General features: G+C 54.9%; 2 protein-coding genes across 3 annotated transcripts in view; one reads left to right on the top strand and one right to left on the bottom strand.

Moving 5' to 3' along the window:
* PGS1 (phosphatidylglycerophosphate synthase 1) overlaps window positions 1-3,177 on the top strand; it is a 17,015-nt gene extending 13,838 nt beyond the window's left edge. Inside the window, exons 9-10 of the mRNA XM_042883799.1 lie at window positions 641-783; window positions 1,604-3,177. Of these exons, the coding sequence (XP_042739733.1) occupies window positions 641-760 (120 nt within the window). The 3' untranslated portion in view covers window positions 761-783; window positions 1,604-3,177. The remainder of the gene's footprint in view (window positions 1-640; window positions 784-1,603) is intronic.
* Window positions 1,454-16,406, bottom strand: part of DNAH17 (dynein axonemal heavy chain 17) — a 27,531-nt gene continuing 12,578 nt past the window's right edge. For both annotated transcript variants that reach the window (XM_042883796.1, XM_042883798.1), the window contains exons 42-80: window positions 16,065-16,192; window positions 15,806-15,954; window positions 15,371-15,653; window positions 15,119-15,292; window positions 14,317-14,524; window positions 14,075-14,240; window positions 13,845-13,947; window positions 13,543-13,690; window positions 13,351-13,442; window positions 13,011-13,172; window positions 12,717-12,881; window positions 12,430-12,621; window positions 12,087-12,353; window positions 11,523-11,684; window positions 11,198-11,431; window positions 10,834-10,998; window positions 10,650-10,745; window positions 10,358-10,575; window positions 10,040-10,247; window positions 9,662-9,777; window positions 9,307-9,499; window positions 8,982-9,217; window positions 8,782-8,904; window positions 8,211-8,415; window positions 7,913-8,077; window positions 7,701-7,841; window positions 7,410-7,580; window positions 7,110-7,232; window positions 6,749-6,942; window positions 6,524-6,672; window positions 6,268-6,395; window positions 5,909-6,136; window positions 5,470-5,661; window positions 5,206-5,385; window positions 4,667-4,849; window positions 3,601-3,783; window positions 3,242-3,385; window positions 2,553-2,778; window positions 1,454-1,785 (exon numbers count right to left, since the gene is read on the bottom strand). In XM_042883796.1, coding sequence (XP_042739730.1) covers window positions 1,538-1,785; window positions 2,553-2,778; window positions 3,242-3,385; window positions 3,601-3,783; window positions 4,667-4,849; window positions 5,206-5,385; window positions 5,470-5,661; window positions 5,909-6,136; window positions 6,268-6,395; window positions 6,524-6,672; window positions 6,749-6,942; window positions 7,110-7,232; window positions 7,410-7,580; window positions 7,701-7,841; window positions 7,913-8,077; window positions 8,211-8,415; window positions 8,782-8,904; window positions 8,982-9,217; window positions 9,307-9,499; window positions 9,662-9,777; window positions 10,040-10,247; window positions 10,358-10,575; window positions 10,650-10,745; window positions 10,834-10,998; window positions 11,198-11,431; window positions 11,523-11,684; window positions 12,087-12,353; window positions 12,430-12,621; window positions 12,717-12,881; window positions 13,011-13,172; window positions 13,351-13,442; window positions 13,543-13,690; window positions 13,845-13,947; window positions 14,075-14,240; window positions 14,317-14,524; window positions 15,119-15,292; window positions 15,371-15,653; window positions 15,806-15,954; window positions 16,065-16,192 — 6,848 coding nt within the window. In that variant the 3' untranslated portion in view covers window positions 1,454-1,537. The remainder of the gene's footprint in view (window positions 1,786-2,552; window positions 2,779-3,241; window positions 3,386-3,600; window positions 3,784-4,666; window positions 4,850-5,205; window positions 5,386-5,469; window positions 5,662-5,908; window positions 6,137-6,267; window positions 6,396-6,523; window positions 6,673-6,748; window positions 6,943-7,109; window positions 7,233-7,409; window positions 7,581-7,700; window positions 7,842-7,912; window positions 8,078-8,210; window positions 8,416-8,781; window positions 8,905-8,981; window positions 9,218-9,306; window positions 9,500-9,661; window positions 9,778-10,039; window positions 10,248-10,357; window positions 10,576-10,649; window positions 10,746-10,833; window positions 10,999-11,197; window positions 11,432-11,522; window positions 11,685-12,086; window positions 12,354-12,429; window positions 12,622-12,716; window positions 12,882-13,010; window positions 13,173-13,350; window positions 13,443-13,542; window positions 13,691-13,844; window positions 13,948-14,074; window positions 14,241-14,316; window positions 14,525-15,118; window positions 15,293-15,370; window positions 15,654-15,805; window positions 15,955-16,064; window positions 16,193-16,406) is intronic.

Genomic DNA, 16,406 nt, shown 5'->3' with positions numbered 1-16,406 from the left:
TGTTTGCCTGCAAATCTAGAAACCTAACTGGTTTTGGTAGGAAAACCACTTCTACGTTGGATCAGAAATCTGCTTACACGTGTGACACGGGCACATATTATCATCATGATGGTTCATTTCCTCCTTCAGCAGTGCTGTGTACACAATGAAGAAGCCTAAGTGTTTCTGGTAATATAGTTGAAGTCATGACTGCACATTCATTTGAAAACACAGTGCCTGAGCTGTGTCTAGAAAGGAGTGCGTAAGCCAGTCTCTTGAGATTATGATAAGGTTTCCTTTTCTGGCAATTACAGCAAGGGATTTAGGATTTTTCTCAAACTACAGCTGTAAGAGGGCTGAGCTTCAAGGCACACAAAGGCAAAGCCTTCTGCCTTTGCTGTTTGTAGAGTTAAATTACTAATTGTTGAGGATCACTTTGTTAGTGCAGTTACTTCCAGAAGGAGAGCTGTGGCAGGACAGCCCCTGTGCTGCCTCCTCGGTGGCTTCATGGCTCTGTGAGCTGTGCTGCATGGAATGAGGCTCTTATGCTCAGGCTTGTGAGGATCCTGGCAGGATCGTGGCCAGTTTTCTGCCTTGTCTTACAGGCTGTTCTATCTAATTAAAGGCTTCTAATTTCCTGGGATGATTTTTCTCTGTACAGGAGCAGGAGCAGCTGTACCTCTGCTCAGGTGTTGTGTCGTCATCAACGTTTGAGCAGCCAAGTCGACACGTGAAGCTGTGGGTGAAACTGGTAACGCCTCTGATCAAGAATTTCTTTTGAAAGAAGCAGAGTTGCAGCTTTGGGTGAGTTTTCTGCTGTTCTTTTGGAGAATTATTTTATAACAGATTGATTATTTTATAACAAAGAGGCGGGCATTGGTGGCCAGAGCAGCTCTCATCTATTTAACTGGCAACACTGCTGATGGAAATTATTTTCTGTGAAAGAGTAGAGCAAATTCTGTGGTCCAGAAATAAAAACACTCCACTGTCAGAGGTTCAGTGGTTCAGAGCTGACTTTCATCTGAAAGCTGGGAGGTGGAGGGTGTGAAGGTTTGTCTCTGTGGGAGAAAGGTGAGTGTTCCACAGTACGTGGGACTGCCTGGGTCCCATTGGTCCCAGGCAGAGGTGCTGGGATTTGTGGGTTGTGCAGGTTGAGCTGTGGGCAAACTGTGCCAAATCTGCCTTTTTTTCTATCTGATGTAAACAAATATTTCCATGCAGGAATACGTGCTGTGTATGGCTTGATAAACTTGTGCTTGCAGTTAGCACTGAGTGATCAAACACATACCTGTGAAAAGGAGGAGAGCTCTGAGAAGGAAAGGAGTCTGGGTGGTTGCATGCTGTTCTGTTAGGCTTGCCTCAGCAGCCTGGCTTGAACCAATGCTCTATAAGAAACCACCCACTGAAAGCCAGTATCCATCCTGAGAAACTCTGTGCACTGCAAGAGTACTGTCCACACAACAGCAGTTCCTGCACTGTCTTTATTAATGCTTGGGCTAAGTTACACGAGGGGTTTGGGGCAAGTGAAAGCCTTTGCTGCTTTCCAGGCCATGGGAGTTTAGACCTGCAGAAGCAGAGCGACAGCAGCAAGGATCCACTTGGCGGCTTTTTCTTTTGTCTTTAGGTTGAAGGTCCAGACGTAGGTGGGACCTCGCATCCGTGTCTTATAGACAGGGCATTCGTAGACGTTCTTGGTGTCCATGCGGTCCACAGGGACGGCTCTGATGAAGATGACTGGCATCGTGGGGCTCAGCTCCTTCAGCCGAGCGTCTGCGATGGCCCCGGAAGGGATGTCCCATCGAGCTCCTGCACGGTGACACAGCTGTCATGGTACCAGCAGCCCCATGCATTTGCACTTCAAAATGGCTGCTTTTTAACTACTAATGGGTGGGCAGGGGTTGTTGTAGCAGCAGGGTTGCAGAGGGTCAAGTCTGAAGGTTGGGGGGGCCGTGGTTGAGGGGTCGCTGGGGCTGACGTGTTGGCGTCCCACTGCGACTCATGAATGCGTTCTGCCTTCTGTGTGTGGGATGTCTGAACCAACTGTGCCCCTGCTCGGCCCTTCAGTGCAGGTTGGCAGGGCAGTTGCCTAGGGGAAGGTGGAACTTGGCTGTGGTGGGAGCTACGGTAGCTATCTGACTTGCTCTGTGCCCTTGTTTAAGCTGACTCTTGGCACTCTGCTGTTACTGCCATCTCATCCCCTCTCGTTCTTTTTAGCAGTAATTATTTATGGTCTGAGTTTCCTGGTTTGTCTTACCTGCACGTTAGACAGTAGTGAAATGTATTTATTTGTTAGAACCGTGCAGCTTAAAGCCGCTGAGTCCTCAGGTTCTCAGCAGGCAGCCTGCCTTTAGTTTCTGGTTGGTGAAACTCTGCATGAAAACCGGGCTGCTGCTGCCCTCAGCTGGTGTGTGTCTGACACTGGCATGGGATAAAGGCTCTCCTGCTTGGAGCTTTGTAAAAGCTGCCCCCAAATTTAGTAAGTTAGTGAGTATTCACACCTGCTGTGTTTGCAAGAGTTATTAGTTCTGATTTCTCTGTGCCTGAAACATCTCCTACAGGATGTAATCTTTTACCTTCCATGAATAAGCCATGTACATAGGAGCCTTCTCTGGGTGGAGCTGTCATATCCTCCTTGTTTTTCTTGGTCACTTCCACTGAAAGGCACATCTTGTCCAGTGGCCATTCGTTTTTTCTAGCCATGGACTGCATGATAGCAGTGAGGAAAGACTGGGGATTGAAGAACCCTGCCAGCCACACCGTCACAGGCAGCACAAAGTCCGTTGTCCAGACTTCAAGTTCCTGGAAAACACAACAGCAAAGTGCTGTAGAGCAAAGCCTGGCCTTTGGACAGTGGAGCACAGCTCTGATGTCACAGAGCTGAGCTTCAGGTGCTGGGCAGCTGGGGTGGTGTGGTCAGAGATGAATAAATATCAGATTGCACTGCAGCTATTCAACTCCAACTGTTAATTTGGATTGTAGTAACTCCTGCTGTTGTTTCTTTTTTAAATACATGGTTTTATTAAACATATATATTTTTTTTCTGAGGTGTATAATGTTACATTAGTCATGTTCTTTCAGAACAGTGTCACATACTAATGGTGATCTCGTCTCAACCTTGGGCTCTCATTGGGATAACAGTGCAGGTGCTTTAAACTGCTTAAACTAACACTGAAAAATAAAACAGTTCACTACCAGTGAGTCCTGATCTCCTGTGGTATCTACTTCATCCACCAGCTTTAGTCTTCAAAAGAAATCTGCTCACCCTAATACGAAGGAGCAGGTCTGCATACCAAGCTCCTAAGCTGAGAAGAGAGGGGTAGGCATAACGCGTCCAGGATTCAGGCACGCTGTCATAGAAGAGAGCAGTGGCCAGTTCCTCCATATCTGATGTAATGGTTAGTTCTCCCTTTAAAAAAGACAAGAACTGGGGCAGTTGGAGCTGGAAGAAGCAAGGCTGATGGCAGTGTCTACTTCCAAGCCCTGTACAAAGCATGGGGCTGGTGTAAAAGCAAAGGCAGGCAGCAAAGTGCTTTGTACAAGATGGGCTCTGAAACGAGCAGCAGCTATTTGCAGATCACAGGAAAGGGTTGGGCAGGAAAAGGTGCTTTCAGCAGTGCCTACCTTCAGCCCCAGGTCTAATTCTTTCAAAGAGCGCCTGATTTCGTGGGTCAGGATGTTCATTCTTTCACACTCCTGGAAGGCAACCACCACGTACGGTGTCTTATCCTCTGCTTTAGCCATGATCTCTGCCATGTTGAAGGGCTCTGGCAGCTTCTCCATGATCTCATCTAGGACTGACTTCACCTGGAAACAGTAGAACATAAACCTGCTGTTATTCAAGGAAAAATGCAGTGAGTTCACAGTTAAAAGGCAGTAAGGTTTTTTTTTCTTTCTCTGCCTTTGTGCTCTCCTGTGCTTCCTCCTTTGTTACTCGTGCTCCTCTCTTTGCCTGCTCCTGGATCTTAAAAAGCTGCAGCTCGTTGTTAATAGCCAGGAAGCTAAGGAGACTGAAATTCAAGTATAAATGCAAAGGAGCCAGGAGGAAAGCTTTCATTTTTTTAATTAAAATTTTAAAAAGTCTGTGTTTTTAATAGTTGTTCTCATGTGTGGAAATTACAAGGCGTGCTTTATCTACTGAGCACAGCATGTGACCTGTGTTATGCCACTGCACCTCTCTGCCCAGCTCTGAGCGCTGCTGCCTTTGCTAACTTCACTGTTTCACACTGAGCAAAGCCAGACGGGTTGGGCAGCATTTCTACCCTGTGGGTTTCGTGGGGTGAGTGGAGGATTGCTGCTGATGGTGCTCAGTGCTGGGTGAGCGGGGCCTGCCTGCTCTGGGACTGAGGTGGGACCAGGGGAGGGGGAAAGGGGCCCACGGGACACCATGGCCACTGCTGTGTGCGCCGTGGCTCTGGGCTCTGCTTCCTCAGCAGCTGTAGAGGGTGAAGCTCCTGCTGGTGTTCACTTACAGTGCCAGTACCAAGTGGGGTGAGGAGCCTGGGCATGGGGCCCCAGTGCAAACGTGCTCCAGCAGAACCTACTTGGCAGGGCTGTGTGCCCTTTGTGGAGCCTGCTGTTGTGCCAGCATCCCCTCTGCAGCTCCCGCTGTGATGCTGAGCTGTGTTCCCTGCTCAGCTCTGTCCCCCCTGCCAGCCACCCCCACTAAAGCAGCAACATCTTCACTTACCTTTTCCTCGCGGGAGGCTCCTGAGCCACCTCCAGCATCAGATTCCTTGGGCTGCATTTCTAAAACGGTCCGAAAAAGCCTCTCGGAGGTGATGGTCAGGAAGCCGATCTCAGCGTTGGGATGGAGGCCATAAAGGTAGGGGCTCTCTGGTGGCAGATTGTCATCGATGTACTCGTGGTAGCCCTGGGCACGGGTTGAGCAGATATGTACACATAAGTGCAAATTTCCTTTCCACCTTGAAAAAGGCATCGTCACTTTCTGCTGTTGGTGCTTCACAGCTGCCTGCCGGTACTTAGGATGATTTTCCATTTGTCTTACCTCAAATCTGTTCCTTACCACCCCAGCCACAGGAGCTGTTTTTCCAGTGATGCTGCATGTTTCCACTGGATGGAAAAAGCAGAGCTGTTTTTTTTCCTATACTCCAGCTTTGGGTTGTGTGAGGGAACTGTGACCAGCGTGTGCTAATCCAGAGCGGTGGTTTTCCACAGCAAACTGTAATGCTAAGTATGGCCTCCTGCGCTGAGAATGCTCTTCCCTACCTTATAATCCATGCTGGGTGGGATCAGGAACCCCGGGGCCAGCTGCAGCTCCCCGTCCAGCATCTCCACACTGATGTATTCGCTCAGGTAGGTGCGGCACAGCCGCCGGTCCCAGTCGTCTGTGATGTGCCCTCCGTACATGATCTCACCAAAGAGGTAGCGGAGGTCATCCCACGGCACCTACCCAGAGGCACTGCCATCAGCTGGCTGCAGGCCTCGCAGGGCTGCTCTGCTGCGTGGTAGGGCTGCTGCGCAGGCCTTTACCTTGGGGTTGGCCTCCAGGTAATTGTACAGGACGTTAATGGAGATGGTCAGGTCCCCGTTGTTGAAGGGGTAGGAGCGGTTCCAGCCCTGAGCACCAAACTTGCGCCGCTCCGCCACCACCGCGTGGAAGTAGCAGAGTGCAAACAGGATGCACTTGAACTCGATCTCTTTGCTGCACATCTCCAGCGTGTCCTGCAGGGGAACGGCAGCGAGAGTGGGCTGGAGAGTGAAGAACCCACGTGGGTGACAGCAGAGGAGAACTGAGGAGTATACATGTACAATAATGAAGCAAACCCACATACAATTCCATCTCTAAGCGGTTAACCATTGCCCTCATTTTTTCCATTACAACACTTCGGATCTATACATGCTCCTATGACTCCCTGTATGTGAGATTGCTCACTGGGAGGGAGCAGTGCAGGGAAGCAGCATGGCTTACCTGGGAGAAGAGATCGAGGGCTTTGTGCAGGTTGGCGTGCATGCCGGTGGGCGGCTCGTTGGTGATCTTAATGGCATTTTCCAGCAGCCCCTGTGGGATGATGTGTGCCTCGGGGCTGGGTGCTGGCTCTGCGCTCATGAACACACGGTAGTCGGGGTGGCTGCCCGTGCTGTGCCGCTCCATGCGCTTCTCCAGCGTGCCCAGCCAGCGGGCCACCAGGTGGATGTTCTGCAACACAAACCCTACGTGTGCTGTGTGCTCTGAAATTCGGTTTCACCCCGGACGTCTGCAGAAGGCAGCTGCACCTCGGGCTGGGGATGCCAGAGGTGTCACCGCTGTGTGGTGATGACTGTGCCCACCTGCAGGATGACCCAGTGCCCCTGTTCTGCCGCCACCTCCAGCGCCTGCTCCGCCACCACCTCCTGGCCCTGCCCCAGCGAGATGTTGTGGATCCTCCCGTTGTCGATGGTGAAGTTCAGCTTCTTGCCTGGAAGGGGAGGAATTGGCTCTTTGTTAGTGCTGATGGGAGCATAGAGCAGCTCCTGCTATGCAGTGCTTCCAAGAGCACTGACCCCACTGCCTGGTGTGATGCAGTGCAGCCGGGACCCAGCTTACCCAGGGCTTCCACGTCCTTCAGAGGGTCGACTCCAGGCGAGAGAATGAAAAACACGGGTGTGGAGGGGCTGGTCTCCTCATACGACTTGGAGAATTCCACACTCCTGCCTTCCACAAACTTGCTGCCCATCTTCTCTTCCACAAAATTCCTGCAGGAAAGCAGCACCCACCCGTGAGCTGGGGACACGTGCTGGCTGCAGGTGGCTGTTGGTGCAATGTGGGCACCTGACAGCGTAGGTCATCCTGTCGGGCCGCATGCAGCGCAGCATGCACAGCTTCTGCAGTGCTGTTTTGTTCTTCCACTCTTTGGGAAACACCTCCTTCTCAGGCACCTCGGACTCAACAAACTTCTTCCATCGCTTGGCGGAGCCCTCGATGTCACTGTCCAGGTTCTTGAACTCATCCATCTCTGAGAGGACCTGCACACACAACTCCTTGCTGGGCGCTGCCTCCCATCTTGGGGGGGATTCACAAAGAGCTGTGTGCTGCAGTGCTGCTGGTTCTGCGTTCCCTCCCCAGGTGCTGCAGCTCATCCTCAACCCACTGCTGTGCTGCGCTTCGGACCATGCCCTGAGCTGGAACCAACCTTGATGCCACCCCAGCCCTGGTGCTGCAGGAAGTCCACGGGGGATGTGACACCGGCCTTGAAAGGGAAGCGCAAGAGGAAATCCAGCTCTGCTGGGCTCACTTCTTTCTTGATGGCCAGCACCTGGTGAGCCAAGAGCACAGGCTGGTGGCTGCTGCACAGGAGCCCCTCCACTCACAGCCCCAGCAAGAAGCTCTGATGGAGGGCAGGGTAGCAAGGGAGTAAAAGAGAATGTGTCTAAAATAACAAATTCACATCCAGTACCAAACATCAGAAACCCAACACATTTGCTCACATTACCTGGAAGGCAACCTGGGCCAGGAAAATGAGTTTGTCCTTCTCAAAGAGCCCGCGGGCGGTGTACATGAAGACTGAGTAGGTGATCTCATCTGTCAGGTTGATCACCCGCTGCCCCACGTCCTCAGCCTGAGCTGTTCGTTGGATGGCTTTCTCGAAGACCACATTGAATGCCTAACGGAGAGCCAGGGTGGGCTCAGTGCTGTGCTTCTGAGAGCTTCGTTAGAGGAGTTAATGATGAAATACCCAACCCCTGCTCCACAGAAAGCGACTGCCGCCTCGCCTTACGCTCACCTTTAGGGAGAACTGGTAGATGGGGTTGATTTTGTTGAGGTCGCTCAGGATGAAGTACAGCAGGGACGCTCGTTCTGCCGCTGGCCGGTAGTTCTCCCTGGCCACGTTTATTTCCACCTCTGTGACTTTGGCTTCATTCACCTTGAGGCACAGGAGTGCAGTGTTACAGCCGTGCCCTGCAGCATCGCCCTGTGCCCGTGCTGCCCAGGTACCTTCTCCTCGATGTCCATGGCCGTGCGCTTTGTCGTCTCCAGGTTCTCCACCAGCGCTGTGTCCCCCAGGAAGTTCCCCGAGGCGGCGGAGAGCCGGGCGAGCAGGGAGTCCTCCAGCTCCTTCAGGTGGATCTTGAACTCATTCTGGCTTTTTGTGAGATTCGCCTGCACACAGCACCCAGGAGAAGTGTGAGCCATGAGCTGTGGTGACGCTGCTGCCATCACTGGGGGCTCAGCAGCCTCAGTACATGCAAGGCATGCAGCCCCTGCAGTGCCAGCAGCTCATGTGGGCTCCCACCTTCAGTGCCTCCAGGTCAGGACGCTCTTTGGCCACCACAGCAGCCAGCAGTTGGTCCTCCAAGCCTTCCCGTGTCACCAAGAAGTTGATCAGCGTGCACTGTGCCTGCATCTCAGGCTTGTAGTGTGGGTTGAAGTACTTGGTGTGCAGGATCAGGCGGAACTGCGGGTGGTACTCCACTTCTTTGTCTCCTATCTTAATGTATCTGTTAGGGTAATTACGTTAATTTCTGTGCGATTGGCAGTAACTCATGCCAGAGAGAACGTGATGGGGACAGGGAGGTGAATGGGAGGGGTCAGGGGCTCAGCACAAGCCCCACAGCTGAGCACACACCTGTGTGTGCTAGGAGCAAACCCCCCTCCCCATTTATCTGGATTTATCCTGCAGGTGTGCACAAGAACATGATTATCAAATAACCAGAAACATCCCATCACCTATAAGTCCCCCCCTACTGGAAATGCATAGGGAAAGTGAGAAGTATGGGATGTGGCCAAAGCTCTTGTGTGGAGCTGCTGCCGTGCAAAGGGACACAAATGGGCATCACAGAGCAGCAACTGGTCTGCAAGCCTACCTGCCCTTCTTGATGGTGTTCCTACCCAGCAGGTGGTCCAGCACCGGCTCCACCGTCTCACCAATGTCCTCAATCAGCAGCGTGTGTCCTTCGGAGACTGCCTGCTCAATGGTGTCCAGGTAGCTGTGAGTGGGCAGGAGCGGGGCTTACGTGGAGCTCATGCAAACACACCCCAGCCACCCCATGCCTCCCCATCCCACCTCCTCTGGCCCAGCCGGATGGCCTTCAGCTGCTCCCCATATTTATTCCTGATCCACTTGATGCCCTGCAGCTGGGCGTCCACCACCAGAGGCCACCGCTGCGTGTTGCAGAGGATCGTAGCGTTCTCGGTGGAGGTGCGGTCGCTGGGCAGCCCCTGGTTGCTCCACGTGGCCACGTCGGCAGCGTCGGTGAGGAGGCTGAGGGGGTCCAGCCCTGGCGTGGTGGGAATGGGCACCTGAAAGAGACGGGACATTGGAGCCCCAGCCTGGAGCAGCGTGAGCCCCTCGGTGCTGGGGCAGAGCTGGGGAACTCAGAGCCGCACACCTTCAGCCCCTGCAGGTAGGGCACCCAGCACTTCTCCATCAGCTCAGCCCGGTACTTCTTGGTGAAGTAGCCGACGTAGGACACGAAGGCAGAGATGAGCAGCACGTCCCCGCACAGCGTCTTCTCTTGCTCTCTGAACATCTCCACCGACTCGGCCCAGCGCACGTTTTCGGATGCCAGCCCCCCGATCAGCCTGCAGACATTGAGCATAGCATGGGGGCAAGGCTGGTACCACCCCTGATCTGCTGTGATGGGCAGGGGCTGCACAGCCCCACCCCCTGCAGCTCCTGGCCCCACTCATGAGTGGGGATTTTTAGCACAGGGGGAGGCGGTGCAGAGCCCATCTGCACGGTACCTGTTGGCTAACGTGATTACTCTGTTGGTCGCATCAGCCTCCTGCTGACATTTGATTTTTTCAGCCGTCGCTTTCTCAAACTGCGCAGTCAGAGTTGCCAAATTGGCATTCAGGTCCTTCAAAAGACAACGCGCTCGCTGTTGGCTCCCACTCACACAGAACACCACGCAGTGAGCAGAACACCAGGAGAGAACTCAGCGGGAGCGAGGAGCTCAGCGCTCTCTGAGAAGACACAGCTGCAGCCGGGCTGGGGCTGCACAAGCGATAACCATCTCTCATTCACCACTGGCTTCTCGTCAGCCCATAGCCATGGGGACAGCGGCCAAGGCACACAGCCGCACTCCTGCAGCCACCCGGCCCGGGGGAGCGCGCACTCACCGCAATTTTCTTCTTAATGCGGCTCAGTTTGTCTTGCGCCTCCGCCAGCTCTGCGTTGGCTTCCTCCAGCGCCAGCCTCTTGGGCTCCACCTCGCAGTACACCTTGTAGAAGCGGACGATGTTCAGGCACCAGGAGCACAGCCCAGCCGCGGCTGTCGACTTCGACATGATGAACTCTGGGTCGAAGGTGGGGTCTGATTGGTAGCGCCTGCAGGGGGGGAGAGGGGCACAGCCCTGCACCTCCTGCTCATGGGCACACAGCCCGCCCTGGGTCCCACGGGTGGCCCCGTGCCGCAGGGGCAGCAGCCATGCGCTCACTGGAACTCCTTGAGGCACGCCTCGGGGATGTGTTCCTTGTCAAACTTCTTCAAGGCATCGAGGAAAGTGTCCACTTTCCCCATCATGATCTTGGCTGCCTTCCAGCTCCTGTCCTTGGGGATCTTGCCGTGCGGAGCCGTCAGGATCATCACGGCTGCCGTGACGTTCACCACCGCTTGCGGAGGGGACCCGAAGGACTTCAGTTCTGTCAGGTTATTCTGGGAAGGGAGCACGGGACGCTGAGCACTGCCAGGCACGGGGCACCCGGTAACAGCGCTGTGCTCTCTCGTACCTTGTTGAGCGTGTTGAGGGCTTCCTGTGCGGCGACGAGTGCGGGCTCAGCCTTGGCCAGGTCGGTCTCGCAGGCTCGCTGCTTCTCAGCCACGTTCTGTGGAGGAGGAAGGGGCAAGGCGTGCCGAGCGGTGCCGGGTACGGAGCACTCAGTGCCACCAGCGGGTGCTGCCAGGGCCACCTACCGTGTTGATGGCTTGGACCTTCAGCTCCTCCTCGTCAGCGATGGCTTTCTCCTTGCTGACCTTCTCCGTTTCAACGCCCACCACATGGATCAGTTTATCTGCATCCTCGTTCTTCTGCTTCAGCTCTGCCTCCTGGACCGCCAGCGTGGCTTTCAGGTCATCCACCTGAGCAGGGGGGGGATGGGAGAGGTTGGGCACCATCAAATCCTGATTGGACCAGCGAGATCCTCGGCTGGGGGCTGCATTGCCACCTGTGCCCCAGCAGCCCACATGGCCCACTGCCCAAACCGAGAGCTCTGTGTGGGACCAAGCCCTGCTCTCGTGCCCACCATCCCTCCTCAGGATGGAGCTGGACCATGCCCACCTGTGAGGCCGTGCTCTGCAGCTTTGTCAGGCCGTTCTCCAGCCTCTCAATTTTGGCAGTAAGCTCGCTCCTCTTCTTAGACAGCAGGTTTTGGTAGAGCTTTATCTGCTCCAGGAAGGTCTTTGGTGTGGTGTAGTTATAGCGTCGCTCCACAGCCAGGTAGGTCTGGGACATCTCCTTCACACTCATGTGGACATAGGACATGAACTGGCTGATGGAGACCTTGACCTCGGGCTGCAGCAGAGCAGCACAGTGAGCTCTGTAACACCGTGCATGAATGTGAGGGGTGAAGCCAAGTGCTAGGTGCGTGCCCGGCAATGCTCACCTCAATGTCCCCCGTCTCCTCCAGGAACCTGCTGCTGACAGACACCAGGGCGTCCTCTGGCCACTCGTGGAACCAGTCGATGGCCGTGCAGTTGACTATGGCAGGGAACCTCCTCGCCCGCACGCGCAGAGTGGAGCCCACGGGGGAGAAGCACAGGATCACCTGGAACAGGCAGTGCTGGTGAGGAGGGTGGCTGCTGGTCCCCACTGCTGCATGTGGAGACTTCTCCTCCCTCCCATTGAAGTCCTGACCCTGTGCCCGTGGATGGTTGGCAGTGGTGTGCCTTGCTCTGCTTGGTGGGGACAAGCCAGCCCCAGCTCCCTTTGACCACAGCCAGGTGGCTGCACGCACACAGCCTTCCGCTCAAGAGGGAAACCTGTGGGTGTCAGCAGCTGCACCTCTGGGCCTCAGGGCACGAGGCGCTGGGGATCCTTTGAACACACCTTTTGCTCACACTCATAACAGCGTAACAAAACCACAACAGTCTGCGTCGTGTTTGCAAACAGACTTTGGATTAAAGATGTCAGAAGCCTTCACAAACACCACTCCCAGGCGCACACCTACCTTCAGCTGACGCCTGACTCTCTCTATAAATAATTTCCAGCAGTTTTCCCTTGAGTCTGGCAACCCGAGGAACTTCACTTGTGGCCTCATGGCACTGATAATGTTTTCCAATTCATCATCCTGGAAAAGCCCTGGCACCTCCCCAGATGCCAGAAAGTCATTGATCAGGACCAAGAACGATTCCTCTGCCACTTGGGAGTCCGTCATCAGGAACACTGTAGGAACATTCTTTATGGCTGCCTTGATGTACTGCGAGGCGAGGTCCAGCTGGGGAAGCAAGGATTGTCAAGGCATGGCTGAGCTGCCCCGGGCTTGGGGGGAATGCGGGGAGACCCACTCTCACCTTCAGGTCTGGGATGCCGTATCCCTTCCTCAGCGTCATCTGAAACACCTCTAGAGAGCTGATGTAAGCAGCAAGCCGGGAAAGGCTCTGCTTCCCGCTGCCCCCCACCCCCACCAGCAGCGCGTTGCCTCGGGGGGACTCCAGGATCCGATTGATTCTGCAAACGTGAGACACCGCGTCCTCAAAGAGCACCTAAGGAAAATGTGAGAGAGGGATTACTGTCCTGAATCACAGTGCCAAAAGCAGTGAATGCCCCCAAATCATGCAGTCCTGCAGCGTGAGCTCACCAGGTTCATCACCGCATTGACCTCATTGTAGCTGTCCAAGGCCTCTCCCAGCAGCTTGTTGAGCGATGGCCAGCTCGGCACTGGCATGTACTTGGGCTCCCTGATGCCCTGGGCAAAGTGGCAGTAGATGTTGGGCTTGGCAAACACTGTCTCTTCGCTGAGGTCCTGGAAGAGGAGTGGCAGCAGTGGGCATGTGGAAGGGACCCTGTCCTGCTGCAGGGCTCCTGGCACGGCTGCACTCAGCATCATCGCAACCCCCCAGCTGTCATGCCCTCCTTTTCCAGCACAGCTTACAGCAAAGAATTTCTTGCAGGTGTCAGTTAGCATTTTCCCAAAGCTTTTCTGATCCTTGTCATCAACGAGCTTGTCCCCGTAGACCCGCTCAGCTTCGTGCATCCAGAGCCTCACCAGGTCCACGGGGCTCCGCAGGCACTCAGGGGTGGAGAACAGCAGTCCCTGCAAACGCAGGGACCCTCAGCCCACGGGGTTTGTTTGCTGCTGCTCAAAACTGAGTTAAAGAGCAGCTTTGGGAAAAGGTCACGGCACCGGGGCAGGGACACGGGGTGCTGCAAGCATGCACAACAAAGGAAGGAAAGGAATAAATGCACTTCAACAGGAACAACCAGCCCAGTACCTGGAATATGTTGGAGAGGTCTCGGAGATTGAAGAGGTAGTGGAACTTGATGGCAGTGGGCAGGAAGATGGCAGTGACCCGCTGGTGCAGGGCTGTGGGCAGGGTGTGCAGTGAGCAGGCTGCTGAGCCTCGCCTGGCGCTGCCCTCCCTGTGCTCAGCGCTGCCTTCCCCACACCCAGCACCAGAGCTCACCCAGCGCGGCTGCCACCAGCTGCTCCTGCAGCCTCTGCACAGCCAGCGGCACCTTCTGCAGGGCCAGGTGCTGAGCCAGGATGGCGCTGTAGATGGTCAGCAGTGCATCATGGCCGGGGAAGCTCACGGCGAAGACGCAGAAGTGTCGCTGCAGCAAGGAGCAGTGACTCAGGGGGAGCAGCACCCTGCAGGGCTGATGGAGCCAGCCAGCACCGAGGAGCTCCCTGGCCCCGTCTGTGCTCTGAGCCCAGGTTGGGACACAGCCCCCACCTCAGGAGAGCAGCACTGTGAGCCCTGCGTACCTGCAGCCTGGAGTCAATGGTGAAGGACCCCGCGGTTGGGTTCATGCAGGACACGTACTGACAGTTGTGGATGTCCTTCAGGGTCAGTTTGTTCCTGTCGTACCTGTGCAGAACAGTGATATTTCCTTCGGGTGGGTTCCCCTACTGCCACAGCACTGCCCTGTGCCCAGGGGCAGCCCCGGCCCTCAGCTGAGCATCACTGAATGGCATCCGTGCCAGCAGCCGCCTACCAGTGCCCATGGTCCATATGCTGCCGGATGAGTGTGTGCGGAGCCACGGTGCCATACTTGTCCACCTCAGGCATGTTCAAGTCATCAATGAAGTAAATGAGCCTCTTAGTGCCTGGTGGGCCATAGTTCCTCCCTGACTTCTTCTCCAGGGGCTTCTCCAGGATGGCTGCAAAGGGCGGAGAGCATGGGCCATGGGAAAGCACAACTGAGCCCACAGGGGGGCAGCTGTGGACAGCCCTTACCCTGCAGCATGGCTGAGGTGGTGTAGAAGTTAAAGGGCACGGACTGCACCAGGTACTCATCTGTGCTGAGTGCTTCGAGCTTGTCCCACATCAGCACAGTCTTCCCCGTCCCCGCATTCCCCACCAGCATCACCGGCCGCTGCTTCTCCATCAGCAGGTCCATGAAGTAGCGGATGCGGACGGTCTCGGTGGTGTGCACCATGGAGGCCTGGGGAAGGCAACAGTTGTGCCCCAGTGCAGTGTGCCTGCAGCTGCTGGGCTCTTCTCTGGGCACTACTAACTACTGCTCTGAGCAAAGGCAATGCCTCACTGCAACGATCTGGGCCCTCTCTACAGCAAAACAGCTCAGCACCTGGCTATCCTAAGGGCTTTCTGACCAACAAGAGGAGCCATCAGATACATCAAAACAACACATCATTCCTGAGACTTGTGTGCCATGTCTTGTCTGGCCAAAACATGGTGCAATCCAACCCCGGTGCTTCCCCTTTTCCATCACATCTTTGACGCAACCGCCTTCCATCATTGCAGCATTTCAAAAGATGTATGCAAATCATGTTTTTCATGAGAATCCAAAGCCAGGCATTGCACTGAAACTAAAAGAAGAGTTACAGCTTGCAGCTCTCACTGAAGTATATATAAAAGGAGTAAAGCAAAACTACAGAGAGCTGCAGGTTCACCTGATGCCATCCCATACAGCCCAGTGCCTGCAGTGCTGCAGATGTGTGCACACAGTGTGTAGGGGAAACATTGCTGGCTAATAAACAAATAAGGCATGGCTATACAGACAGCTTATGGGAAATACCTGCAAGGGAACTTCAGGGTCAAGTTTGAATGCTGGCACTTTATCAGTCCAGGGCATGAATTTCTTTGTTTCTGGATCGATGTAATAGTCAAAAATTGTCCCCTGAGCAGGAAATTTGACGGCTTTGAACTCGTTCACCCACCACTTGCTGAATTCTGCACGGTAATCCATGAGCTGGAGGGAACCAAAAGAGAAAAACTCAGAGCACGGCCAACGTGGTCATTTGGTGCTCCCACAGCATCACAGCCCAACCTGGTCCTGGAACATGGCCCCACCGAAGGCCCAGATGCAGGCAAAGATGAAGTAGAGCTCATAGAGCTCACGGGGAGAGTCTGGTGGCACGTTCTGTGGTGTCAGGAGGCACTCCAGCAGGTACAGGATCATCTGTATCAACGTGATCTCAGGGATAGGGGTGATCCTCTTGAAGCCAAACTTGAGCTTCTCCAGACACACGGGCACGTACTTATCAAACAGAATCATCAGATTGGCCTTCTCGGACTGCACGGCTCTCTTCTCAATCCAGCTGGTCACCACACTGTGGAGGGGTGGGTGAGCAGGGCTGCAGGGATCATGGCCCCCCCATCCCATCCCATCCCATCCCATCCCATCCCATCCCATCCCATCCCATCCCATCCCATCCCATCCCATCCCATCCCATCCCCATCCTGTCCCCATCCCTGTGCTCACGGGTTCCAGCCCAGGTCTGCAGGGTTGATGTAGAGGATCCCTGCCCGGGACACAGTGGCCGGCGTGGCGGTGCGCAGGTGGCTGATCTCAAAGAGCAGCCGCATGGTGGGGTTGAGGGGGATGCGCTCATTGCTGGCCAAGGTGAGGACCTGGAGGAAGAGGCCTGTCACAGGGGCAGCTCGGATTTTGGGGAGCGGGCACAAAGAGGTTTATCATCCTCAGTTCACAAGCCTAGCTCCTTGGGCGTGATGGCACCAACCTTATTGTCATCCATGACCGTGTTCAGGGACTCGATCCACATGGGGTCAATATCACCATCGAGGATGATCCACTTGGGCCCCTTATGTGTGATGTTAGCTAGGTCACGCATCGTTGAAGAAAACAGACCTGTCCATACAGAGACATGTGGGCTTTTCCTGCCCAGCTCTTCCTAGTCAGAGCAGGTTTGCTGGGGCACACGCTGGGTTGGTGCTTCCCCTGCACAACGCTCCCTCCTTTCCCCATCACCCCAGTAAAAAGCCCCAGGGCTTCCCATCGCTGCCACCGCACCACGGACAAGATGCTCACAAGGATGCATCTCATGAGGGCACTTCCCTACGTG

This window comes from Lagopus leucura, unplaced genomic scaffold, assembly GCF_019238085.1.
Source record: "Lagopus leucura isolate 7727_CA_CO unplaced genomic scaffold, USGS_WTPT01 Super-Scaffold_100040, whole genome shotgun sequence".
Lineage (NCBI taxonomy): Eukaryota > Metazoa > Chordata > Aves > Galliformes > Phasianidae > Lagopus > Lagopus leucura.
This window is presented reverse-complemented; position numbering and strand designations above follow the sequence as displayed.